At 55.3% G+C, this 27405-nt stretch overlaps 1 protein-coding gene across 1 annotated transcript in view; it reads left to right on the forward strand.

The window, feature by feature from the left end:
- Positions 1-1906: 1906 nt before the first annotated feature.
- SORCS2 (sortilin related VPS10 domain containing receptor 2) overlaps positions 1907-27405 on the forward strand; it is a 495273-nt gene continuing 469774 nt past the window's right edge. Inside the window, exon 1 of the mRNA XM_036853888.1 lies at positions 1907-2380. Coding sequence (XP_036709783.1) covers positions 1907-2380 — 474 coding nt within the window. The remainder of the gene's footprint in view (positions 2381-27405) is intronic.

Below are 27405 nucleotides of genomic sequence, written 5' to 3' on the forward strand. Positions count from 1 at the left end.
CCAGATGTTCCCACAGCTGCTGGCTCCCCCTTCTCTCCCGACCCTGGGCCTGAGCTGGAGATTTAGACTCTGACAGATTGGGGATTTACACCACGGAGGGGGCGAGGGCACATTCCAAGGTAGGAGACTTCATAGGTATCCAGCCAAGCCCCCGCCCCCCACCCCAGCGCTGGGCAGAGGGCAAGCCCAGTCTGTTATTGGCTATGAATTCCGGGTGAGCCTGGGTGAGCAAGCAGAAGAGAAGGTGCTGGGTGCTTCAGCTCTTTGGGGGCCAGCGGGAAGCCCCACTGTCTATCTTTACCAAATGTTCGAGCCTTTGCTCCTCTGCCCCGTTAGGCTCTCTCACTCTGCTCTCTCTCTCTCTCTCTGTCTCTGGAGCAAAGAGACCCAACTGGGAGGTGAGTGTGACAGGGATGCTGAGCATGAGGATTTTTAAAAAAAATTTATTTATTTTATTTATTTACCTTTGGCTGCGTTGGGTCTTTGTTGCTGCGCGCGGGCTTTTTCTAGTTGCGGTGAGTGGCGGCTACTCTTCGTTGTGGTGCCCGGGCTTCTTATTGTGGTGGCTTCTCTTGTTGTGGAGCACGGGCTCTAGGTGCGTGGGCTTCAGTAGTTGTGGCATGTGGGCTCAGTAGTTGTGGCTCGCGGGCTCTAGAGCGCAGGCTCAGTAGTTGTGGCACACGGGCTTAGTTGCTCCGCAGCATGTGGGATCTTCCCGGACCAGGGCTCGAACGCATGTCCCCTGCATTGGCAGGTGGATTCCCAACCACTGCGTCACCAGGGAAGCCCGAGCCTGAGGATTTTTATCCAATGCGGGGGCCACTGGGGAAGGAGGAGGCGGGGTGGCCCCTGGCTGAGGATGCACAGCTGACTCTGACCCTGGCCTTGCCTCAGAGAATCTCCTGCTCCTGTGTCTTTTCCCTGAGGCCATTGTGGTGCACATGGTGGGTGCTCAATGAAGTTATATTGAAATCTACCTAAAGTAGGTTCATGACCTTGGGTGGGGACTTTGTGCGCTGAGCCTCTGTTTCCCCAACTCTGCACCGTGGCCTGCCAGGCTCTGAATGGGACCTTGCCCCACACCCTCTCCTCACCCAGGCATCTGTCCTTATGTTCAGGGGCTGCCCCCTTGGTGGCCCCCGGGGTTGGGACATAAAGCCACTGTCTGCAAGTCCTGAAGCCTAAGCCACAGGAGTGGCTGCACCCGTAGGTCATCTGGAAGCTGCCTTAGCGTATTCGCAGGGCCCTCCGGCTGCCTAGAAGGTCTCCTCCTCACCTTGAGGAGCTAGGTCCTGTCTCCACTGTTTCTCCTTCAGAGGCTCCTACTGGAGACCACCTCCCCACTTACGGTCTGGCTTCATTCTGGTTCTCTGGGGTGATTTTGTCCGTGAACGTGTCCACTTAGGTGTGGTCTTTCTCCCACATCAGACTCTCAGCAGCGGGAACAGGCACCTGGCTGTGTTTACCCCTATGTCCCCACTGCCTGGAACTCGGCTGGCCCAGAGTAGGTGGTCAGTAAACACAAGAAGAAAGGGCGGAAGGAAGGCAAGAGGGTGGGAGAGGAGGGAAGGAGCAAGGAAGGAGCAAGGAAGGGAGGAGAGGGGTCTGTGGCCTGTGGCCCTGGAGGGTGGCGGCCTGTTCCAGGACCTCCGGCCGCTGGTTCCTGAGCGGCTGGCGCTCGCACGGGCGGGCACGGCGCCGGCCGGCAGGTGGCGGTGCGCCCTCGGCTGCGCGGGCGGCGGCGGCGGCGGAGCGGCGAGTCCCCTCCTCCCGCCGGCTCCCTCCCCTCTCCGGCTCCTTTCTCTGCGCTCTCGCTCGCGCTCCCCAGCGCTCTCCGCTCTCCCGGCCGCGGTCTCCCTCGCCCGCGCCGCCCCGCCGCCGGCCCCGCCGCCGCCCCTCGGCGACCATGGCGCACCGGGGACCCCCGCGCGCCCCGAAGGGCCCCGGCCCCGCCGCCCGAGCCCCTAGCCCCCGGGGGCCGCCGCCGCCGCGCTCGCCGCGCTCGCGGCCACTCCTGCTGCTGCTGCTGCTGCTGGCCGCCTGCGGGGCGGCGGGGCGCTCCCCCGAATCCTGGCGCCTGGGTCCCCGCGCCCGGCTGACCCGGGCGCCGCCAAGCCCGCCTGCGGGGCGCGCGCTGCCCGGCGGCGGCGAGGACCGGCAGGCGCGTGGCGCGGAGCCCGGCGCCCCGGGTCCCGGTCCGGCTCCGGGTCCCGGCGAGGACGGCGCCCCCGCCGCGGGCCAGGAGCGCTGGGCACGGGCGGCGCCGGTGGCCGGAGCGGCTTCGCGAGCGCAGGTCTCACTCATCAGCACGTCGTTCGTGCTCAAGGGGGACGCGACGCACAACCAGGCGATGGTGCACTGGACGGGCGAGAACAGCAGCGTAAGTGACCTCCGGGCGCCACCCCCCACCCCGGGCCCTGCCCCGGACACCTCGGAGCCCCCACTTCCGGACGGCCCCGCGGTCACCCCGGGCATTCTCGGAGACTTGGGGACGCGAGTCACCTCGGCGGCGCCCCTGCTGGCCCCTGGCCACTGGTTACTTGGGAACCAGATACGTGAGCGCCCTGCCTCACCTCGGGGGGCATTTCCACTGATTGCCGGGACCCTGAGCCACCTCAGGGGCGGCCCCACTGGCCTCCAGATCGCAGGTTGGGGGGGGGTTGTCTCCGGAGGTTTCGGGACCCCGGCCACCTTGGGGCGCCCCCAGGCCCTTTAAGATCACTCACAACTCGGTGTTGCGCCTCGATCGCCTTCAGACTCCACCCGGTCCACCCAGCGTTGCTTTGGGATTTTTGGTTCCAGGACCCTCTCCACCTGGTGTACCCGGGACCCCGCTCGTGGCACCTCCACGGGCTCTAGGACTTCCCCGGTCAGCCCGGCGTCCGATTCTGGGACCCTCGATTCTGGGGCCACCTCTCTCCCCGCGTTCCCGTAGTGCGACCCGCGGCTGCCTTGAGGACCCGCCGCCGGACACACCTGGATGCGCCGGGATCTGCTTACCCACGGGGTTGGGCGCGGCGGCCAGCTCCTTGGGCTCCCTGCCCTCCCCCACCTTCGCAGCTACTTTGGCCTCGCTCCAGCTGGAAGTTTGACACCCCTTGCCCTGCAAACACACTTCTGTTAAGGTCCTCCAGCGCCTCCTTCCACCAGCTCTGTGGGTCCTGCCCCCTCTTGGATCCCGCCTCTTCCTTTTTGGTGGTGTGTCCCGGGCATGGGGATACCCTCATATTCTTCCCCGGGGGGTGCCACAGCGTCCTTTCCCTCCCACCCCGCTCTGTTCCCGCGGGAGCAGATAACCCGTGGCCATCTATCTTGGGGTCACCTGCCGGCAGCCCCACGTGGATCATCTCTAGTTTTGGGAGCGGGAGTGGTGGAGGGAGGTGGCAGCTGTGTGTGCGTGTGCGGTTATGGGGAGAAGAGGTGGGAGCCCCTCCTCACTCCTTTCCATCAGTGTCCACTCACTGTCCAATGGCTGACCCCTGACCCTTCTCCTTGACCAAGGCTTCCCAAAGTTCTGGGGAAGCCGCGTTGGGCCAGGGCCCCTGCATCCACTGGGAGTGGAGGGGCGGGGATGCAGGCGCTTCTCTAGTCACCGTAGGCGTGTAGCCTGGGCTGGGCGGCACTTTTACCCACCTCCTCTGTCTAGCCCCGCTTGCTGGGGGATTCTTCGGGAGAAGCGATGGGGCGGGTGGATGAGCTTGTTGGGGCAGGGGCAGCACTGGATGGGCCTGATTGGTCCAGAGCGCGGCGCCCTGCCGGAGCCCCTCCCCAACCAGCTTCTCACGCATGTGCCAGGTCTCTGGTCCTTGGTCACTTCTGCCATCTCCAGTCAGACTGGAAGCCCTGGGGGGAGGGGCGGTGCGGCGCTGACCCCCTGCGCTCCGCTGGCCAGCAGGGGGCAGGCAGGGCCCTGAGGGGCGGTGCTTTAGGGAGGGGAGCAGGCGCCCTTCCCTCGAAGAGCCCTTGGGGGGCCGTCCCCACGTACATCTGGAGAGAGGGGTCAGACCCCAGACGTGCAGCTGGATCCCGCCCTTCTTCCTTCCTTCCTTCCTTCCTTCCTTCCCTCCCAATACTCGGGAGCAAATCGTGTCCTGTGTACCGTAAGCTGTAACTCAGGGACTGCAAGGTAGCCCGGACACCAGTAACTCAAAGGAACCAGTAAACACTATCAGTCAGACCAGTGGAGCCAGAACATCTAAACCAAGCCCCCTCCCCCCAGGTTGTTCCTCCAGAAGCTCACTCGTTTCAGCTTCGTGGTGGGGGGCGGTAGGGGTGAAAGAAGTTAGGGAGAGACAGAGGGGTGGAGAGCAGCCTCCCAGGCGGGACCAGCACCTTCAGGGCTCACTGTCACCCAGCCCGCCCACCCCCATCCTGAGAACAGAGCTCCCCTGGAGAGACTGAGGAGGAGTCTGGGCCAGTGGGGTGGGGGCCCTGGGGGCAGGGCCTGGCAGAGGAGCCCAACTGGCTTTGCTCCTTGGGGACAGTGGCTGAGTTGAGTGACTCCTGTGTGACTGTTTCCTGGCTGCTGGCAGCTGAATGCCTGGAGGGGGGGCTTGGGAGTGGGGAGTGGGAGTGTGGGGAGGTGCTGACTTCTCTTTAGTGGGCGGTGGGAAGTCCAGATCCCGGGAGGAGCTTTGAGAGATGCAGCTCTCCCCTGGCCGCTGGGAAATGGGGGGCAGGGGTGGCTGTGGAGAGCAGGGCGTGGCCTGGAACTCAGCAGACAGGAGGCGAAGCCCGAGTACTCATCACTGTTACCAGCTGTGGTTCTGGAGACGCTGACCTGGCGTTTGGCTCAAGCACCTCCCACTTCGCTTGCCAGCCCCGCCCCCCCCACCTCACCCATTCTCCGGCGTGGGAAGTCAGGGAGACGGGAGATCTCGCTGGAAAAGCGCATCATCCTTTGACTTGGGGAGCAGGTGATGCTTGAAGAGATGCTTTCACTTGCCTGGGAAAAACTCAAGAGGAGTGAAAGCTGTAACCGAGAGCCAAGTAAAACCCTTTTTTCTAACCATTATTTTCTCAGCACTCCGCGCATGCGTTGCATTGTTTTCTCCGCACGTGAAGTGTCTCAGAAAGGCGCTTCGGTCCCTCTGGCAGTCACAGGGCTAAGGATTTTAGCCAGGATTCTGCACTTGGTTCACCTCCGCTTGAAAGCACCATCTTTGAAAGCTAAAACGGAAAAGAAACTAACTTGAGGCTGATTTGCTGAGCAGAGTCTTAAAAATTTTATGTCATCTGATTTGCACAGGTATCCGAACTCAAGGAGCTACGCTCTGCAGATGTGCTCTACATGAGCAGAGATGGTATTTGCTTTACCATGTCAGGTGTTTTACAAAGTTAAAAAAAGCATTTGGAGAGGGATAGACTTTTTAAAATGGTATTTTAGAGCATCTGCAGAAAGGAATGGCAGGATTCGAGCTTATTCCAGGACAGGCCCCGTCGCTGTAGCACTGAGAACATATGTGCATTTTCCTTCCAAAGGCTTGGTTTCTTCCCGCTCCCATGGAGATACAGAAGGGAACTTGCTTGGAAGTTCAAACACTGCCTTTCTGTCTGTTGTTTAGCTGTAGAAATGAATTGTTAGGTGTGAAATGAATGTTTCATTGAAACCAACTGGTGTTACCTTCGATGGATCCAGAATGGGTCATGCACAGAGGCTCCAGGTTCTGGGTCTCCCAAGCTGCCCTCAGAGGCAGAGGTGTGATTTGGAGACAAGTATGACAAGTATGACAGAATGCAGGTCCCTGCCTCCGAGGTCAGGGTTTCATGCTACCCCAATGGGATGGTGCTGTGCCCTGTCCCAATTTTACCATTTCTGGGAAATCGCGTGCTTGTTATACTTAAGTACAACTCACCTGTACGCCTTCCCTCACGGCACTGGAACTTCAGCTTTGATGCGTCAGTGGACTAGAATGTGAACTTCCTGCAGCCAGGCCCAGTTGGTTCAGTTTTGTCGCTGGTGGTCAGCAGATCGGCATGTCCCCCACTCCCGCCTCCACATCTGCTCTGTGCTGTTCTGCAGGGTTGAGGATGTCGAGGGGAGCTGTATGCAGAGGTAATTCTGCCCTGACTATTCATGCTCTCTGCTCAGGGATCTTCAGGAACCTGATATTTGTGCATATTTTATACCCAGAGAGCCAGAGCTCCAAATCAGAAGCATGGAGCTTCTGAAGGTGTGAAATGGGTCACACCTAACACAGCTGTCAGATGTCAAGTTCCTTGAGGGCAGGTGTATTAGCCTCCTCGAGCTGCCACAACAAAGTGCCGCAGACTGGACGGCTTTAACAGCAGAATGCATTCTCCATTTTAGAGGCTGGATGTCCAAGATCAAGGGATCAGTAGGGTTGGTTCCTCCTGAGGCCTCTCTCTTTGGCTTATAGATGGCTGTCTTCTCTTTGTGTTTGTGTCCTAATCTCTTCTTATAAGGACACCAACCATAGTGAATCAGAGCCCACTCCAATGGCCTCATTTTACCCTAATCCCCTCTTTAAAGACCGTATCTCCAAATATAGTCACATCCTGAGGTCCTGGGGGTTAGGACTTAAATATATGATTTGTGGGGGGCGGTGAGGGGGTCACAGTTCAGCTCATAACAGCAGGGAAGGGGCCTCAATTACTTTTGCATTCCCTGAGCTTAACGCAGGGGAGCTCAGAGTAGTCCTGTGGGGAAAAAAGGGATGGACGTGAACAGTTGGGATACGAGGGGTGAGCACCATCTTCCCCAGTGGGGAAATCAGGGAAGACTGCGTGGAAGAGGTGGCATCAGGGTGGACTTATGGAACGAGTAGGGGGAGCATATGGGAGATGGAGAGGAACATTCTGGGGGAGGAACTGCTTGAGCAGGGTCTGGGAGGTGGGAATCTGAAGGTATGTCTGTGTCATACACAGAGACAGTGAATGCATTGTGTGTGGAGAGAAATCAGAGGAAAGAAGTTCGGAAAAAACTGGTTGAAGTCCACTCCTAATGGGTCCCAAATATGAGGCTGAACAGCCTAGCGTGGCAGTACGGGGTGGTGGTTATTGGTGCTTGAGCTTCAGCCTGCCTGGGTTTGTACCCGGCCCCGCTCCTTTCTGGCTCTGAGATTTGGGGTGGATGGACTGAACCCTCTGGGCCTCAGTGTCTTAGATTTGGGGGAAGTGAAGGCTCGTAGGTCTGTCTGTGGTGCAGGTTCAGTAGGATAGTCCACGTAAAGTGCTCGGACAGGGTCTGGCCTGCAGCAAGTGCTCAGGGAGTGATAGCAGGGCTGGGCTGAGTTTCAACCAGTGACCCGGGCGCAGTGTGCAGGGTGGGCTTGGTGAGGGGCCATGGAGGTGAGACCTTGTACAGAGACTCAGGGAGGAGGCTGCTGGGACGGTGAGGCCTGGCCCAGGGCCCTGGAGGGGGGCAGAGGGAGGGAAGAGCAGGTCTGAGAGAGGGTTCAGGTGAGGATGGACAGGACATGGTTCCCTAACCCCCCACGGAGGCCTCACAGCTCACGGCCAGGCTCCAGCGTCCAGAGACCATGAAGGCCTTTGTGGAAAGCCCTTCCGGTTCTTTTTTTTTTTTTTTTTAATTAATTAATTAATTTTTGGCTGTGTTGGGTCTTCATTTCTGTGCGAGGGCTTTCTCTAGTTGCGGCGAGCGGGGGCCACTCTTCATCGCGGTGCGCGGGCCTCTCACTATCGTGGCCTCTCTTGTTGTGGAGCATAGGCTCCAGACGCGCAGGCTCAGAAGTTGTGGCTCACGGGCCCAGTTGCTCCGCGGCATGTGGGATCTTCCCAGACCAGGGCTCGAACCCGTGTCCCCTGCATTGGCAGGCAGATTCTCAACCAGTGCACCACCAGGGAAGCCCGCCCTTCGGGTTCTTGAATGAATCCAGCGACAAAGCTGATTTGTAGCCTTGAGTCTGATGGCTGTGGTTTCGTGGTGACAGCTCCACTCCGCTCTTATGGGTGGGCTTGGTGGCTCCAAGTCTGCTGAACTTTCCGTGAGAAATTTCGGAATTCCAGGCCACCAGAGTGCGTGCCTCCCGGCGTTTTGGGGTGGGGACTGCGTTGGATAGAGCGGTCTGGCTCATGGGTGGCTGAGTTGTGACTGCTCAGTGCTTGGCTGGTGGGCCTCTGCCCCCAGATGAAGCGCTTCTCTGTCGTGGCAGCTTCACCAAGGGCGGCCAGTGGCCACCTAGAGAGGGACAGAGGCAGACAGAGGTCACGGGATGCGGTGACCAGCACTGAGTGCCTGTCACAGTTGTTGCCAGGAAGCCAGCTGTGCCACCTGTCGGGGACCCTGGGCCTGGCGGCTGGACCAAGAATGATGAGAGAGCGAGGGCAGCCTGTGCTGTGGGACGGGTGACGCTCAGTGGGCACGTAAGCTCGGTGGGCAGAGCCTGGGGAAGTCTTGGCATGCAAGGCGGCAGTGTTGTACTTGGGGGTATGCTTGCCCTGTGCCCAGGGCCACCTAGGGCCTTCTGCATTCTGTCTGTGCCTGGAGAGATCACACAAAGTTTGAGAGCCCCAGGTGAGAAGAGACCTCATATTAGCCTTCAAAGCAGCGGCTTTCTAAGAGGGTCTGTTAGGTGCCGGAGTACAGTGACGAGCAAAATCACTCATGGCCCCTGTCCTGGCAGGACATTGGGACTGGACAGGAATTCATGACAGAATTCTGGATGCTTTAAGGATCTGTGCTGGGGAGGTCAGGGAGGACTTCCTGGAGGAGGTGATGGTCGAGCAGCTCTGAAGGGTGGGTAGCGTCAGTGTCACCTGGGCTGAGGAGGAGGTTGGGATGGTGAGACTGTGCAGGCTGAGGGAGAGGCCCGGGGTCCTGAAAAGCCCGGAGCACCAGGCAGAGAATGAACAAGTCCATCAATCAAGAAGCTTGGCTCAAAGGCATAAAAACAGCCCTGTTAATAATGTTCCCGAACACATTGCACGAATCTACTTTTACTTGAATGAAGTGGCTATTTAATTTGTGGTTGCATGAGGGTTCCTGAGAGTGTTTTAAAGAGGTCATAAATTAACTTCATTCTTCTGCACGCCCCTTCAGATTAGAAGGCAGCCCAGTGCTTGCATAGGCCTTCTTCAGAGTTCCTGTTGTTTTAACATGTTATTTTATTATAATTTGTCAGAGGCAGGCTGAGCCCCCAAGGATGACGCCATGGGAGTGCAGAGCTGGAGCCATGAGAACGTGCGCTGGCAACACGCTGAGCACCCCTGAGCGTTTCCATTTCGGGAAGACCCGGAGGGCGAGCTTGTAAACTGCCTTCTGTTTGGGAGCTTTCTCATTTTTCTTTTTTTTTTTTTTAGCATCCGAAGAGTGAGTTATTTATAGATTCTTACCAATGGCCCTTTTCGCCCTCGCGCTCCTAATTCCCGAGTTTGCACGAGTGCTTTATGGAGTATGGAGGGATGCGATGACCCGTGAAGCCAGCTGTTACTGCAGCCCTGTTCCTGGCCAGCGTGTGCCCAGGTGTGGACGCTCAGGGAGCAGGGGGACTCTGGCTCTCGTCGTGGTCACAGCAAGGTCTCCATCCCAGCATCTGCAGGGTGAAGCATGCGTGTGGGTCTGTCCCCAGCCTGCTCTTGCCGGGGGAGCCCTTTGAAAGCCTCATTCTGTGTGTGAGCTTGGACACTGGGCATAGAACTGCCGTGGAAACATGCATCCGTGGTCCTTCCGGTTCTGCCCAGTGGATGGTGGGGATGGCGAAGGCCCCGCTTCCGCCCCACGCGGGTTCCCACGATGCGGCCACCCCTGACCTGCTCCGGTGCGTTGTAGAGCACAGACTCTTGCGACCTGTTCCCAGTCTCGCTGTGAGCTGGCAACTGACAGGCAGCCCACTGAGGGCAGCAACAACACCGTGTCTACTCCAGCCCCGTGATTCCAGGACACGTCCCAGAGCACACAGTGTGCACGTCATCTTTGTCCCGCTTAAGCTCTGTTTGTTGTTTTAAACGTTTAATAGGAGTACTTGAATGTGAGCTCTCTCTGGAGAACCGGAAAGAAAAAAAAATTAAGACTCCAATGTTCTTTTGAGGTGGAAAAGTTCCTTCTTATTTTGCATCTCTGCAGTAGTCAAGTTACTGCATTTGCACAGAAAATTACAATCATTTAATTAGTTTCTTCTCACACCAGCTCGAAGATCTTAAAATAACAGCACCCTCCTTCCTTCGTGATTTTCTTGCAAAAGCAGATAATTTCCTGCAATGTTGAGCTCGCCTTGATTCCGACAGGGCACGTCTCTTGCATGACGCTGTTTCCTGATGCTCAGAGATAAATTAAGTTCAAATTAAAGTAAGAAAAGAGCCAGGCCGAGTGTGGCTGCTTCTATTTAGATCACTTTTAATTCAGAAAGGGCTCTTTATGAGCTTTCTGTGCCATGCATATTTCCGAGGCGTCAGAGGTAGAGATACCATCTTCCAGGCCTTAGCCGGAGAGATGGCATTTAGGATCGCCTCCCTGTTTCTCCTTCGGAGGTAATTTTATCTTATAATAACAATTTCTCATTATTTACATATTGCTTCTGATTAGTAATAATGAAGTTAATAATCACAGCCCCCTTTTATGTGTCCATGGCTGTGCCGAGCTCATCACAGGGATTAACTCATTTAGTCCTGGAGACAGTCCTAAAAAAATAGATACGATTATTATATTCATTTTACAGACGAGAAAAGAAAGGTTCACAGCATGCAGGGGACTTGCCCAAAGTCACACAGCTAAAAAGGGTCTGAGATGTGATTTCATTCTTCACGCTTGAGCCTGAGTGCTATTTTTTTTTTTTTATTAATTTATTTATTTGTTTTTGGCTACGTTGGGTCTTCGTTGCTGTGCTCGGGCTTTTCTCTAGTTGTGGCGAGTAGGGGCTACTCTTTGTTGTGGTGTGCGGGCTTCTCATTGCGGTGGCTTTTCTTGTTGCGGAGCACGGGCTCTAGGCATGCGGGCTTCAGTAGTTGTGGTGCATGGGCTCAGTAGTTGTGGCTCGCGGGCTCTAGAGCGCAGGTTCAGTAGTTGTGGTGCACGGGCTTAGTTGCTCCGCGACATGTGGGATCTTCCCGGACCAGGGCTCGAACCCGTGTCCCCTGCATTGGCAGGCAGATTCTCAACCACTGTGCCACCAGGGAAGTCCCTGAGTGCTATTTTTTTAGTGCAAGAAATATTTTTACTCTTTTTTCTTTATTGTTATTTTTTAATGGTGATAGAATACAAGTAAGTTAAAATTTACCCTCTTAACCATTTTAAGTGTACAGTTGAGTGGCATGAAGTACATTCACATTGTTATGCAACCATCACCACCATCCATCTCCAGAACTTTTTCATCTTCCCAGATGGAAGCTCTGTCCCCATTAAACACTAGCCCCCCATCGCCTCCTGTCTCCCCCCTTTCCCTGCAAACCACCATTCTACTTCTGTTTGTGAATTTGGCTATTTTTTCTAGTAGGGACCTTATATAAATGGAGTGATACAATGTTTGTCCTTATGTGACTGGCTTATGTCACTGGGCATAATGTCCTCGAGGTTCATCCATGTTGTAGCCTGTGTCAGAATTTCCTTCCTTTTTAAAGCTGAATCATATTTCACTGTGTGGATGGACCACATTTGTTTACTTGTTCATTCATCCGTGGACACTTGGGCTGCTCCCATCTCTGGGCTGTTGTGAACAATGCTGCTGTGGACATTGGGGTACAAATGTCTGTTCAAACCCCTGCTTTCTCTTCTTCTGGGTGTATCCTCAGAAGTGGGATTGCGGAATTCTGTGTTAGTTTTTGGATTGAGCCTGAGGTCTTAACTACAGCAGACATCATTCTTGCGTCTGCTTTGAGTGTTTGCCCACGTGCCAGTTAGTTGCATGGTTGCAATCCCAAAGAAATCCGTCGCTCTGTGGTTTTGGGGGAGAAATATTCACAGCACTAAGGGCCATCCCATACCTGGAAAGGACACAGCAGGGAGACAGTACAGTGGGTGGGAGTGGTGTTGTTTCTGATTTCTTCTGATAACCCCCCATTCTGCTATGTGTGACCCAAGGGGAGGGGCTGTTGCTTGGAGCCCAGGACATCCAGATCTATCAACGTTGGAAAGTCAGAAATAGGCTGACTGGTCTGGCGGTGGGGGGGCCTGGGGAGTGGGTAGGAAATGGTCCAGGGGGGCGTGGTCTGGAGCTCCTGCCTTTCCTAAGGTTAACCGTTTGTATTTCAAGTTCACGTGCACTTCACTTCCTCCCTGCTTTTAGGCCCTTTTCCCTATTGACTAGCTCATTGACCAGTTAAATAATTCAATTTTCACTCCGTAAAAATGAAGCACTCAATAAAAAATCTTATGTTTTTCTCAATTTATTCCCATCAATACTGCTTAACCCCATCCAAGTTTATGTTCTGATTTATCACTGGACCGTTGAGGGGCTTCGGGGTTTTTATTTAATTCCTGCAGCCGTTCTCTCTGAGTCGTTTGAGGCGGCTGCTGGGTGCCTTGCTGGGTGTCACACCACGGGCTGCCCCGGGACACACGTGGAGGGGCTTCCCAACTCCAAGGACCCCCCCATCCTGGCACAGGGGTTCTCAGCTCTTTCTGTGCCACAGACTCCCCCCCCGCACCAAGTCTGGAGAAGCCCATGAAGCTTCTCAGAATGTAGTTTTTATAACCAGCATAACATAAAATAGATAGGATTAAAGGATGATTATTAAAAAATAAATTCTGTGGAAATAAAGTTACCAGAATATTAAAATAATTTCTTTAGTAACACATCAACAAGAGTTAGCAGCAAGTGTGGCAAGTACCACAATTTTGAAGTTGTGATGAATATAAACGATATTTCGGGGTTGGCAACAACTGTCAACGTGCCCTGGAAAACACCTGTGATTTCTGTTGGTGATAAAGTCCCAGGTACTAATGACAACATTGTGACTTGTTGCCTACTTCATGATGAAGGAAACGCCCAATTTCAGTTGGAGTTGGTGAAAATAAACCAAGGTCTTGTTTCTCCACCCAAGTTCATGGGTCCCTGAATTCTATGGTCCCAGAAGAGCTGGCAGGGGAATCACAGGTGAGTAGAAGTGAAGTAGATAGAAGTGAAGGTAATGCCAGGTAGGACGTGGCTCCTGGGAAAGAGAGGGGACAGACGGAGCCCGTGGGGATGATTCTCTTCTCCGCCACCCGCCACCCCCGTGCCTGCTCCCAGTGTCCTGTCTCCCCCAGGCCCCAGCCCCTCCTTGGCCCCGACAGGCCCCTAAGGGTGTGGACTCCGGGAGGGCGGGGCTTTGGTCTGTCTGTTCTCTGCTGTCAACCAGTGCTAGGTGCTTAGCAGATGCTCAGTAAACATTGGCAACTTACCAGATGAGTAGGATGGGAGGGGCTCATTGGTCCTGAAGGGCTATCAGCTCAGAGGCCCGGCCCACCTCCTTCTCTGCCGAGGATCTGGGAAGGACCACATGGCCGGTGGGTGACAGAGCTGGCCTCCCTGTTCAGTTGCCTGCTCCTCATGTGACCTCTGGAGCTCTGTAAAGCACTAATTTGTCCCCACCTGTGTTCAGTGAGGATCCTGAGCCTTCCCCGTAGGGAAGAGCACTTTGGGGGAGATGGAGAGACTGCTTCTTGCCCCAAGCTTTCTGCCCAGAAGCTTCGACTGGCAGCAGTGACCGTGCAGCCAGGCCACGGCGCCCCGTGCCTCCCCCTGGCCAGGCCTCTGCCCTTCGGCTGGGGTGGGTCAGCCAGGAGCCAGGGTGCTCAGTGGGGAGAGAGCATCGGTCCCAGAATTAAGTTGGCGCTTTTAAATCGCTTCTCTGCTCCCAGCCTCATTTCATTCACATAAAACACAACACAGCACCCAGGAGATGGTTGGCTCAGCTTTTCAACAAAGATAAGCAACTCTGGGTGGATTTAAACACGGAGGAGCTTTCCTGGAGGGCCACCTTGGGGGAAACTGGGAAGGTCGGCTTTCTGATGGGTGTCTTTCTAAGTGTCACTCGCTTGGTCACTCATTCATTCATCCATCCATCAGACCTGCACTGAGCGTTTCCTCTGGGCCAGCCTCACGGGGATACCCAGGTTCCGATATCAGCCCTGGGGTGGGGGGGGGCCCCCGAAAATGGTTTTGGTCCTTGTCACCTTCGTTCTGTGTTTGCCGATGTCTTTTCTTCTAAGTCGCATCAGCAAGTTACCTTTAAACAAATTTATTTATTTATTTATTTATTTATTTGGCTGAGCCGGGTCTTAGTTGCGGCACGTGGGATCTTCGTTGCCACGTGTGGGATCTTTAGCTGTGGCGTGGGGGATCTAGTTTCCTGACCAGGGATCGAACCCAGGCCCTTTGCATTGGGAGCCACTGGACCACCAGGGAGGTCCCAGCATGTTACCTTTTTGAAGCTTGAGAAGGTGCTACCTGTGGAGGCTGTGGCTGCGTGCTTGCACCCTCCCCTTACCCCTGGGGGGCTGAGGGGTGCACGGGCTCGGAGCGCACCCCGGCATCTGGCCAGGGCCCCACTGATGTGCTGGGGGTGGCATCCGCCACGGAGTTTTATGTGGTTCCATTTTCGTCCCATTTCCTGAGTAGTTTGCTAAAGCAGAGCCAAGCCCAGCAGTGTTGGCTCCAAGAACCCACTTTTAAAGGGAGTATTTCTCATTGACGTCTGGTTTTTTTTTGCAAGTTTCCTGATATGAATTATCGCCTGGAATGCTCACCTCCTAAGGTCAAGTCAGACTTTCTTTCCATCTCACGGAGCAGAGGCCCGGCAGGCAGCCAAGGGGAAACCCGAAACCCATGGCCTTCCGGGCGGGTCTGGTGGGAAGGGCCCTTTGGGACTTGCTTCCCCAGGATCCCACAGCTTCCCCTGCCCCAGGGAGGGGAGCTGGCCCTGCAGTCACATGTGCCCTCCCTGGCACAGAGGAGCAAGCAGACGGACCCTGGACACTGAGGCGGCCTTGCCCTGCCCTGCCTGACCTGGCACCTCGCTCTTCTGGGATGTGGAGACTCGGCCGACTTTGGTGCCGGCCACCTTGACCTCTGACCTGGGAGAAGGGTGGGGCTGGGGTCCATCCACACGGCACATGGGGGAAGGAAGCGGATTGCCCTCAGTTCTCCAGGGCTGCTGAGAGTCCTGTTTTCTGGAGCATATCCAAGCGACGCTGTCCGCTGCAGTGACGGGGAGTTATCGCCAGGGCAGGGTCTTGGTGGGAGGGGACCGGGGGCGGGGCTCTGGCTGAGGCTCCTGTCACGTGATGGGGCCGCAGCCCTGCCTGTCCTGTGCCCAGTGCAGAGCCCGTGCAGCGTTATCCCCCGAGCCCCGCAGCCCGCGAGCAGGGCCCACGCAGCCTTTTAAGGACGAGAGGCTGTGGCTCTGTCCCCTCTCGGCCTCAGTTGGGGCCGAGCAGGGCCCCCGGGCTGGGATTGCCGTGCTCTGTCTCCCTCAGGGTCCCCGGGGTCCTCTGGGGGGGATGAATCTTCTCTAGTCTCTTGGATGAGCCTGCGGCCGTGTCCCGGTCTGGGTCTCGAGAGCACGGGAAGGAGCTCCGAGACGCTGGCTGGGTCTGCGGGCCGCCTGGCTCCCCTGCCCTGGCTTGGGACGGGCAGAGCCCGGAGGGTGGTCCTGCCTGCCTCACCCACCTGCCCCCGACCACACTCAGGCCCTCTTCACGCCCACCGCCCTCCACGGGGGTGTCCGCTCCGCTCTGTCGCCTCTCGGCCACGTGTGGCCCTGGCCAGCTCCTAATCCTGTGGAGCTTTGTCTTTCTCATCCTAAGAGGGGTGACGAGGCCCACTCGGACCTTGTGGACTGAAGGCCGGTGCGTGTTGGGGCTCGGCTCCATGCTGGGCGGCCAGCGTCTGCTCGGCCCCTCCACGCCACCCCATCCTTCTGGGCTTGGTGGGTGGGAGGACTGGGGGGGCCTGTGCGGACCGTTGGGCCAGATGCCCCCGCTTGGTAGGAAGCCCTTGGACCTCCCCCGCTGGAAGGTGGCCCGCCAGCGGTGAGGCCTGCTGGAGGCGCCGGGACGTGCCCCTCTGCCGGGATGCTGTGGGTGGGCTCGGTCCCCGATGGGTTGCATGTTTGGGTACGGGGTGGGCAGAGCTCCCTAACTGTGGCGGCTGGCCTGACGTGCAGGTGATCCCAAACTCCCAGGTCAGCGTTTCTAGTCTGGTGTTTGCCATCCCTCTTAACTCACCCCGATGCCATCTTCACCTTGTTTTCAGCGTGATGGAGGAGGGCAGAGCGCCAGATGACCCCACTCACCAGCGAATCCAGAGCTTTTGTTGATGCCCATGGGGGCTTGGCCTGAGTTTGCATTTGCCCCAGAGTGTTTCAGAGAGGCTTTTGCAGTGGTTGATTCGTTCATCGATATTGAGTTATGGGCCAGACCCTCTGCCAGATGGAAGGGGTGACGTGGCCAGGATGAAGCATGGTCCCTGCCTGGTGAGAGGGGCAGACAATGACCTGATGACCTGGGGACACAAGGACAGGGGCAGGTGGGAGGGCTGCTGTGGAGGAAGGCACAGGTGATGGGGGTCTCTAACGGGGGTAGGGGAAGCAAGGGCCCGATTGAGCTAGTGGTCAGGGAGGGGTCCCAAGGAGGGGGTGGCATTTCCGGGAGGTCTGGAGGGTGACCTGGGCGGTGCTCTGCAGGGCTGCAGTGGGGAGCACTCAGGGAAAGCAGGCAGGCTGCCCTTGTCCGTGGCGCTTACTCCCTCCCTCTCTCTGTCCGACGTCCTGCTCTGGACCTGGGAGTGCCTGGGACGGTGGCTGTGCTGCTCAGGGCCGCCTGTCCTCTCCCAGTCAAGACCCCACTGGGCCTGGCACCCCTCTTATTCCAGGAAGGGGGTACAAGGATCTGCCACCTGCTGAGTGGCATCGGCCATTCCTGAGCCTACGAGAGAGACATTTTGGGGCAGGTGGTGGTGGGCTGCCAGCTGCCAGCACCTCGGTGCCCACAGGGCTGTTCCAGGAGCTCCCTCTGCTCCTCAGAACACCTGAAAGTTTATAGCAGGGCTGAGTCAGGGCCACAAACTCACGGTGCAAGAAATTTCATGTGTCTGCATTTTTTTCTTGAAGTCAATAAATTCTGACTTTGAGTCTTCATCCTACTGCAGGGAACAAAACTTCCCCCTGAACATCCCTTCCTGGAGAAATCTGGGAAGGCTTCCCAGAGGTGGTGGCTGGGAAAGGAGGGTGGGAGGAAGGAGGGCATCCAGGTAGTGGGAACAGCAGGGCAAAGGCTGGGCCTGTTGTTGCAGCTTGGTGAGTTTGGGAATTTGAGGTGGGGTGGGGGAAGGAGAATCCAGAAGGGAGAGTCCCTGGGAGGAGCCAGGCGGTGACACTGGGATGGTCACTTGCCTAACGTTTGTCATGGTGCCTTTTATTTTTGTTTGTTTGTTTTTCATCTATGCTATATCAAAGAAATCAAATAAAGTTCTCAGAGTTTAACAGAGATAATAGAAATTGTAACTAGTGAAAGCCCTCTTTTTTTTTAATTAAAAAATTTTTTTAATTGAAATATAGTTGATTTACAATGCTGTGTTAATTTCTGCTGTACAGCAAAGTGACTCAGTTATACACAGAGACATTCTTTTTTTATATTCTTTTCCATTATGGTTTATCACAGGATATTCAGTAAAGCTCCCTGTGCTCTACAGTAGGACCTTGTTGTTTATCCATTCTAAATGTAATCGTTTGCATCTATCAACCCCAAACTCCCAGTCCATCCCTCTCCCCCCGCCCCTGGCAACCACAGGTCTGTTGTCTATGTCTGTGAGTCTGTTTCTGTTTTGTAGCTAGGTTCCTTCGTATGTCATGGTGCCTTTTAGAAGGCGTGGATCACCTACCAAGTGCATACACGTCCCCAGATCACTAGGAGGGAAGTGGGTGTGACAAGGTGGAGGGGGCCTGGGCGAGTGGCTAAGACTCTGTCAGCTAATCCTTAATTCCTTTTATTCTTTCTCCACCTGGAGGAGAATGTACTGGCCATTTTCTGTAGCAGTGCAAGTATATAATGAATGTTATCTGGTGTCTGTTTCTGTCTAATTCTTTCAAGAACGTTCCCAGCAGTATGTGTGGTTAAGTCTCCTTTAGTGCCCTGAATCTCCGCGGCTGCCCTGGTGGAGTTCCCGTCCCCCCAGTGGGGAGAGGAATTCTTGTGGAAAGAAGAGAAAGCACAGAGTGCAGGGGGCCCAGGAGTGAGAGCTGGCTCCTGTCACTCGGCCCTCCGGGGTCTTGCTCTCCCCCAGCCTCTAATGGGCAGTACTGGTCACACCCTGTGTCCCCACCTGGTGTATTTGGGCCGATTGGTCAGATCTTCCTGGTTCGGTCTAAGGTTACTGGAGGGTGTGGTGTGCTCTTATTTCCTGCCATTCCCATGGCTTCTGTAAGGCTGTGCACAGAAGGGGGTGTGTTAAGCAAGCTTCTTGGTCACAAGTCACAGAAACCCGACTCCAACTAGCCTAAGTGAAAAAGTGGACTTGTAGGCTCACAGGTCCAGAAAGTCCAGGGTTCTGGCTTCAGGGGTGGTTGGCTCCAGGGGCCCCAGGTGCAGTCTCTCAGCCTTTGTCCCTCAGCCTCTGTCTCTGTCTCTGGGCTCAGCTTCCCTGTGTGTTGGCCTCCTTCTCCGACAGCCCACCCGGGTCACGGCTCCCTGAGAACCTGAGGCTAGAGAATGCTGCCGTCCGCCAGTGCTTCCCAGTGGAAGTCCAGAACAGAGACCCACTGGCCGGCATGGGTCACATGCCCACCCTGACCCATCATCTCGGCCAGAGGGCTGACATGCTGATTGTCAGGCCAGGGCCCCAACCCTGGACCCACGCAGACTAGACGGAGAGCGTAGTTTTGGGTAGGGCCCTGCAGAGGGCGTTGTCGTGAGTTGGGGGCCCAGCAGCAGCTTCGCGTCTCTCCCGGCTTTGTCGCTGGAGGGTCATCGTCCCACCTTGGGAGAATACCCATGGCCGCCGATGACACCCCGCTCCCTCCCCCAGTGCCCTGCACTCCCAGAGGGGTCAGTTATGGGCTGCGTGATTTCCACACGGTCAAGGCCAAGGCAGCCCCACACTTCTGCTTTTCATGGTGTGCTGAGCGGTGAAGCCCCAGGCCTGTCGGCCAGGGCCCCTTGGCTCTGCCGGGGGCCATGCCCGCGTCCACATAGCTCGGAGTAGAGGAGACTCCTGGTGTGTGGCCCTCACCGCATCTCTCGGTCGCTTGGATGCTCCTTTGCGGGCTACCTGTGCTGTCTTTTGGTCAGTGCACACCGTAGGTCCGCTGGGGCCTAGCGGCGGTGGCTGGACGTGGGGTGAAGTGCAGGGGGCAGCCAGTGCCACCCCGGGCAGGGGCGGGCGTTTCCTGGGACACCCGAGGTCTTGGCGCCCTGGACGTGGACCACAGGACAGCCCAGGCAGGCCGGAGGCGGCCCTCTCAGATGGTGACATGGACAGAAGGCGGTCAGGGAAGTGGGCCATGTCTGGTGTGGTCATCCTGGCCTGGAGCCGAGGGGCCCCGCGCTCCCGTCATTCGGCCGTGATTTGAGTCTCTCCGTCCCTGTGCTGCCAAAATCTCAACCCAAAGAAGTCAAGAGCCACTGAGTTCAAGCAGGGGCTGTGGGTGTCGTAAGGCATCTCAGAGCCCCGTGGCCTCATTTTACAGATGAGAAAGCTGAGGCCCTGGGAAGTCGAGTGGTTTGAACAGAGTCCAAAGCTGCGGGTGGCAGAGCGGGGCTAGTCCAGGTCTGCAGGGTCCCAGGCCAGGGCCCTTTCCAGATGGAGACCCAGAGGGCCTTGGGCGGGGCAGGGGGGGGACCCTGGGAAAGGCTCTCAGATGCCCGAGCAGCCCTGGTTGAGCCTCCAGGGATTGGGGTGGCTGCAGCAGCCTTCCCAGCCTTTCATTTCTGTCTCTACCCTGAGCTGCGAAGTTCCCTGCGGTGAGCAAGCCGTGGGCAGGGCTCGGCTCCCCTCTGGCAGGAAGTCGGCCTGGAGTCTTTGTTTTGGTGTCTTTGCCGCCAATCCCCAGCCCTGTGTGTCTGACAGGACTCGTAGGAGAAGGTGAATCACAGATGGATCTCCGCTTGCCTTCGAGAAGGAAGTCAGCTGCTGCCACCAAAAGGACAGCTGTTGGGTGGGAAGGCCCTCGGGGCAGATTCATTCAGCAGACGCCACATGGGCACCTACCGTGTGCAGGATGGCTGCCAAGGAGGAGTTCCGGGGTGGACTCAGAGGCCTCAGGGTTTCCAGGGTGCTCAGAGGCCACTGAGTCCCAGCTGGGATCTTTCCAGCGACGGGAGGCTCACCCCCTTCCCGGGACGGCACATTCCAGGGTGTCTGGGCTTGCCGAGAGCAGCTGAGGTCAGCACCGAGTTGAGGTCGTGTTAGAAGGCGGCGCTGCAAGCAAGGGGGTGTCGTCCGGATGGACGCGGAGGATGCCTGTCTTTGCTGGCTGGCTTTCTGGGCTGTGAGTCTTGTTGACTCGTGAACTTCAGGGAAAGCAGGGTGACGCGCAGCACTGCTGAGCGGCCCCAGCTTTGCCGCCAGGTGAAGGCATACATTAGAAAGCAGAGGTGAAGGCGAGATCAGCGTGCCTTGTCTTTGTGAATGGTGAGCACTGCCCCCAGTGGAAACCCAGCCCAGGACTGGTCCACCTGGGGCCAGCACTGGTGGGCAGACGGGTGGGGTCTGTGGCTAGGGCCGTTCTCCCAAGACCACGTTTCTCTGCATTGGTTCCTCCTTTGGCCGCTGTAACGAACAACACAAACTCGGGGGCTGAGAACAGCACAGATGTATTCTCTTACAGTTCTGGAGGTCAGAAGTCCACAGGCGGTCTCACCGGGCTGAAGTCCAGTCCGCCTCCCTCTTACAAGGACCCTCGTTAGTACTTTGGGCCCACTTGGATAGTCCAGGACAAGCTGCTTACCTCAGGATCCCTCATCACATCTGCAAAGTCCCTTACGAGGTAGCATAGGTACCAGTTCTGGGCATTAGGACGTGGGTATCTTTGGGGACTGTTATCAGCCTGTCACCACCCTCTTCTCTCACCAGCCTTGCCTGGCCTTTATGCTGCAGCTGCCACTGACTGTTCTCAGGTCCCTCCCTGCCCTTCTCTCTTGGCCTTTGCCCCTGTGACCGCATCTCCTCAACCTGGGACCTTCCAGCCTGGGCTCCTAACTGCTGGCCTCCCCTGCTTTGCCCCCATCAGAGCCCACACTCAAGACCATAATGTTGTGCCCTCTCTCATCTCCCCGGGACACCGTGGCCCCGCTTGGGGCCCGAGGACCCCGCGGCCTTGCAGGTGCCAGATCCCTCGGGCATAGCGGGTCCCAGTGAATGTTTGTGGAACAGACGGGCGAGTGGAAGAGTCCGTAGTGAGTTGCAGGTAAATGAAAGTTATTTTTAAAGCGCATTTAACCGACTTGGCTGCTTCTTGGCCTCTCGGGTCCGTCGTTCTGCCTGTAGACCTGCTTGGGGGTCCACGGGACAAACAGCCCCTCCCAGGGGCCTGAGTCTGCATGCTTTTACTTAAGATGAAGGTTTTTAAGCCGCTTGGAGGTAAAATTTGGCCAACTTTGTTTTTTTTTTTAATTTGGTCGCGCCGTGCGGCTTATGGGATCTTAGTTCCCTGACCAGGGATCGAACCGGCACCCTCAGCAGTGAAAGCACGGAGTCCTAACCACTAGACCGCCAGGGAAGTCCCATGGCCTACTTTGAACGATATCGAATCAGCAAATATTTATTGAACATTTGTGAACACAAGGCGGATCCCTCGGGGTGGGTGAAAGGATGTGACCCTCATACCCACAACAGAAGTGCCCAAGGCCTGTGTCTTCTCCTCTCAAGTTACTTATTATCTAGTTGTGTGTGGACGTGTGTGTGACAACAGTGCACAAATGGATGAAACGGAGAAGCACCCAGCGGTTAAAGCATAAGCAGGAAAGGAGGCCTCGAGGGGGTTGGTGGGCAGCTCCTTCTGCAGGGCCGGGGTCTTGAATGGATGCCTGGATTTTAGGATGGCGAGGGTTGAGGGATCTGGGGGATGGTTGAGAGCCCCGGAGAGGGGACAGCTAAGCAGAGCTGGGGTCATGGTGAACTTGGGGAACAGGGTCCCAGGCCTGCGCCTTCCGCTGGTCATCTGTGACCTTGGGCGGACCAGCGCACCCCTCGGTGGCCTGGCTACCCCACGTGTGATGCGGGGCTCTCCCTGCAGACCAGGGTGAGTGGCCGGGGCGGGCTGAGCCACTGGATGGGCCAGGACTCAGGAGGGCCCCTCCAGAAGCAGAAGTTCATCTTTGGAGGTTTGTGAGCCGTCGGACTTGGCTGAAGTAGAAGGTTGTGCTAAACAGTGAAAGAAACCCAAACAAGGAGATTCTGTGCTCCAAATTGCACTTGGCCGGCTCACCTCCCATTCGACCAGGTGTCACTTCCTATCTGTGCTGCGTAAATGGATTCAAATAGCTTTCTTCTCCTCCGTCACTCAAAGAATGGCCTTGGTAGCCAAGAAGGGAATTAGTTTCAGGTGGAAGCCTATTTTTACCGTGGTGGAGACCGAACTGTTAATTACCTAGAAATCACATGAGGGTTTTTAGCCTGAAAAACTTTCTTTCTTGGGTTCAACTTTTCATAGATATTAATTATAGATATCGGCTTCAGCCTGCTGAAATAACTCCTCCCTCCAGAGATTAAAGACATTTAAAATGCTGTGCCTTGTTAAACTTAATGCATATTCTTTTTCTCTATTTCTGCTGGGCATATGGGATGGAAGTAGGAGATTAGGGAATTTAAAAATGATTTGATACCTTTCCTGTATTTAACGAATTGTTGATTCCATGCTCCACGTGTGTTTTCCAGTCTCTGAAGCTGGTGGGAATTTGACGATGAAGGTCGAGAAGGCAGCCCTTTAATACTGTGACGATGGATCTGGAAGGGGGTGTCATGTCTTGTTTCTAATACGCATCCCTCCACCCACGTTTGTATGTGGACAGCCATCCTGGGGCTTCCCACTGTTCTTGGGGTAAAATCCAGACTCTTTGCCTGGCCTCCACTCACCCTGCCCTCTGCCCTCTGTAGAGCCCTGTTCTTTCAGCTTCTGGAACGTGCCAGGCCCTCCCCACCTCAGCCTCCGTGTCCCCGCGATTCCCTCCGTCTCACTTTGGGGATCTTTTCAGCAAAGACTTCCCATCAGTCTCCTTAAACGTGTCCTTTTAGTCTCCACCCGTTTCCTTAATTACACTGTGCAAACTCTATTTGATGTATCTTTTTGTCTGCATGTCTGTCTGTCTGTTTTTCTGTCTCTATCAGAAATAGTTTCCTGAATACAGGGACGGTGTCAGACTTTGGGGCCACGTTGAGTTTGATGTGCCACGTGCGACAGTGTCAGACTTCGGGGCCATGCTGAGTCTGAGGTGCCCCGGATGCCAAAGTCCTCTGGATCCGGGGGTCCCTAACTTGGCTTTAGAGTTTCTGCTGCCTGGGCCCCACTCCAGGGAGCCTGGTTTCGTGGGACTGGGGTGAGGCCTGGGCACCTGGATTATTGTAACCTGCAGCCACGTTTGAGAACTGCTGTCACGGGTTGGGAACTTGGCGGGCACGTGGGAGGCCCTGCAGGGCAGATGGGACCCCGATGTGGAGGGAGGAACAGCCCCAGCCCAGGCCCCTCAGGGGCTACCACGTGGCCTCAGAGTCACGCCTCCGTGTCCGTGTGAAAATAAAGGAGCGTTTGGCTCACTCGGTGTAAGAAGCCAGAGATCTGTGGAATGGATTTTAGTACTAGTTCCACGAAAAGCAGTCACGGCGTTAAAACAGCAGCCGGTACTGGCCACCCAGCCCAGTAGGCTTAGCATTGCTGGCGTTGGGCTGAGGCTGCAGAGTCTGCGTCTGGCTTTGTCATCAAGCCCTGCCTGCAGCCCTGATGTGGGGAGGCCGCCCTGGAGTGAGGAGGGCCAGCTCCGTGCTGTTTTCCCAGCTCCTGAAGCAGAGACGGAGGCTCGGGACGAGAGGGGGCCGGGCCACGCCCTCCTGGTGTGTGGTACATATTGGTGTTGGTGTGACCTTCCACCACTGGAGGCTGCGGTGTTGGAACAGGGCGCCTCCAATTCACCTCTGCACCCTGATACCTAAGTGAAGGCTTGGCGCATAGTAGGACCTCAGAAAATAATTGGAGTATAGAAATACATGGATGGAGGAGAGGAAGAAGGAAAGGAAGGGGCCTGCTTTCCTGATTCCTACACCCAAGCGGGGCCGTGGGTGTGTCTCAGGCAGGCCTGCATGTCGGTGTCCCTTCAAACTGATTTTCTGGACATGTCTACCTGCTCAGTGTTCATTTCGGTGGGTGGGATTGATTCAGGCAAGGGCTGGGGCTGCTGCCTGGCTGAGGGGAGGTGCCCTTATGCTGTGTCCAGCGCTGTGGGGTGCCCTCCCCAGGCTGGTGCTCAGACACTGCCGTTCTTAGGCCCTTCCCAAGTGCTTGCTGGGTACTGTGCAGTGGGAAGGGATTTAGGGGGTGAGCTTGCGTGAACCTTCCAAGAAATGATTTCAGCACACTGCACATTTAGTTTGTTTCCAAGTTGCTATAGAAAGTAAATGATTAGTTAAGCAGCACCCACACAGTTTTTTAAAAAAGGAATGATTTTCCAAAACGAAGTAAAGCCCCACTGATTTGTCAGAGAGAGGAAAGAAGGTTTTAATAAGCAGAATGCTGTTTAAGAAATCATAATTACTTACGTGGGCAAATGCACCAGCTCAGGGAGGCACCCAATTAAGCACCTAATCACGTTGACTTTCTCCTTCACGCTGACAGAGCCGGCTCCCAACCCCTGGGGTTGACCAGATGTCCCCACGTTCTGGTGGGCAAATAGTATCACCTTCTTTTTTGTTTATGTTTTCCCCCCGAGTTGCTGAACTGATGTCCTCGAAGACTTATTTCCAAACTGGTGTGTATCAGACTCTCCTGGGGGAGTTTGTTATAAAGGCAGAGGCCAGAACTCACCTCCAATGTCCTGAGTGGGAGTCGGCGGGCGGGCCCAGAGCCTGGATTCCCACGAGCTCTTGGGCTGTACCCCTCCATGGGGAGCTCTCTCTCAGGCAGTGTGACCAGCAAGATCAGAGAACTCTGTCGGGACTTCCTCGGTGGCCGGGGTTGCACTCAGTGTCCTTCCAAATCGAGGTGTGCAAGAGGGCGAATTGAATCGGGGGACAGGTGAGAAAGTCACCCAATTCTCTGAGCGGTGTGAGCCATCGCAAGGTGGAGTGGTGTCAGGGGACCCGTGATCTGGCAAAACTCACCTGCGCCTGCTATGTGCCAGGCCCGCGTGGGCACGTGTGAGGCAGAGAAAGAAAACATGGAAGCCCTGCCCTCCAGCCGCCCCGAGTCCAGTGAGCAGATGGACAAGTAGGCAGTGACCAGGGCTGCTGGGGCGGGATCAGGGCAGGCTTCCTGGAAGAGGAGGCCCTTCACTGAGATGTGGGGAATTAAATTAAGCCCATATGCATTGAGTATCGTCTGAGTCTCCAGCCCTGTGCTAGGTAGTAAAGATTCAGTAATGACCAAATCAGACAAATCCCCTTTGTGGAGCTTGCATTTTAGCAGGGGAGAGAGACACATAACCTAAAGCCAGCAAAGTAAGTTCAGATGGTGGTAAATGCTACGGAGAAAATCAAACTAACAATGACCTGCGGTGATCAGGGATGGCTTAGGAGCCTGCATGCAAGACCAGGGTCTGAGCTGGGAATGGGCTTGGCAGGTTTGGGGGACAGAAAGAAGGGCAGTGCCTCGCAACCCAGCAATCTCACCCCTAGATATATGTATATATATGTTTTTACTCAAGAGAAGTAAAAACCTGTGTCCACATAGAAATGTGTACGTGATTGTTCATTGTAGCGTTATTCACAATAGCCCAAAGTGGAAACAACCCAAATGCCCATCACCTGATGAATGGATAAGCAATGTGCTATACCCACAAATGGAATATTATTTGGCCATTAAAAGAAATGAAGTACTGATACACGAAATGGATGAACTTGGGAAACACGATACAGAGTGAAGGAAGCCAGACACACAAGACCACATATTGTGTGGTCTCGTTTGTGTGAAATGTCCAGAATAGGCAAATCCATAGAGACAGAAGGTAGGGAAGTGATTGCCAGGGGCCAGGGTTATGGAGGGATGGAGGGATGGGGAGTGATAACTAAGGGTATGGGGTTTCTTTTTGAGATGATGAAAATATTCTAAATGAATATGGTGATGTTTTCGCAACTCTGTGAATGCACTAAGAACCATTGACTTGTACCCTTTAAACACACATTTATGGTGTGTGAATTTTATCTCAACAAAGCTGTTAAAAAGAAGGTGGCGTGGCTGGAGCAGAGGGATGGGGGGGCAGGTGCTGTGGTTAGGCAGGGGGAACAGATGGGGTGAGAAAGGGCACCCCGGGCAGTGGCTAGAGAGAGCTGGAGCCTCAGGAAACAGTTGGAGAGGCTCAGGATGGCAGAGGTGGGTGTGGATGTGTACAGGTGGGCGAGGCCAGGCACAGCAGGTGTGGGCATCCCTGAGGGTGGTCACGGGGCAGGCCTGGAGAGATTTGCTGCAGAGGAACCAAATGGAGGCTGGAAAACCATTGCTCTTCTCTCACCACTCTGCCTCAGTTAATCCACTAGTTACCCTGCAGGGGCTTCTTCTGTCTCTTATTCGGGCAGACCACTGCCAGGGCAGTGGAGGGAGGGCTCCTCTGCTTTGGTCCTGCTCCCTAGTGGGGCCGCCAGATGCTGAAATCTCAGACCTCCAGAGCCCTGAATTGACCAAGGTGTGTAGTTCATTAAAAACCAGCGACCCACCGAACAGCAGAAAATCCAGACTCATGTTACGATCGATTAAGGATGTAACCCATGCTCATCTTAGACCTTGCAAGAAGGAAGTTCTAAGAAAAAGGAAACCTGAAATTACCGATAATCCTCAGAGATAACAGTGTCCAACCTTTTGATCGTTCCCTTTCTGAGCAAAGATCAGAACCCGGTGATACAGTTTGGAATTCTTTGTACACTTAACATTTTGCTGTTGTCAGCATTTTCTTCCATCGTTGGATATCCTTTGAAAACTACAGTGAATGAACTATCACTTCTTTTGTTGTTGTTTTAGAGCTTTATTAAAAATTTTTTTCTTCCTGTTTTGAGATGTAATTGACATACAGCACTGTATAAGTTTAAGGCGTACAGCGTGATGATTTGACCTACATACATTGTGAAATGATGACCACAATAAGTTTTGTGAACATCCGTCCTCTTGTATAGATACAACTTTAAAGAAATAGAAAAAAAAGCCTTTTTTCCTTGTGGTAAGAACTCTTAGGATTTATTCTCTTAACAACTTTCATGTGAAACATACAGCAGTGTTAATGATATTTATCACATTGTACATTACATCTCTAGTACTCATTTATCTTACAACTGGAAGTTTGTACCTTCTAACTGCCTTCATCCAATTCCCCCTCCC

The sequence above is a fragment of the Balaenoptera musculus genome, chromosome 5, assembly GCF_009873245.2.
Source record: "Balaenoptera musculus isolate JJ_BM4_2016_0621 chromosome 5, mBalMus1.pri.v3, whole genome shotgun sequence".
NCBI lineage: Eukaryota > Metazoa > Chordata > Mammalia > Artiodactyla > Balaenopteridae > Balaenoptera > Balaenoptera musculus.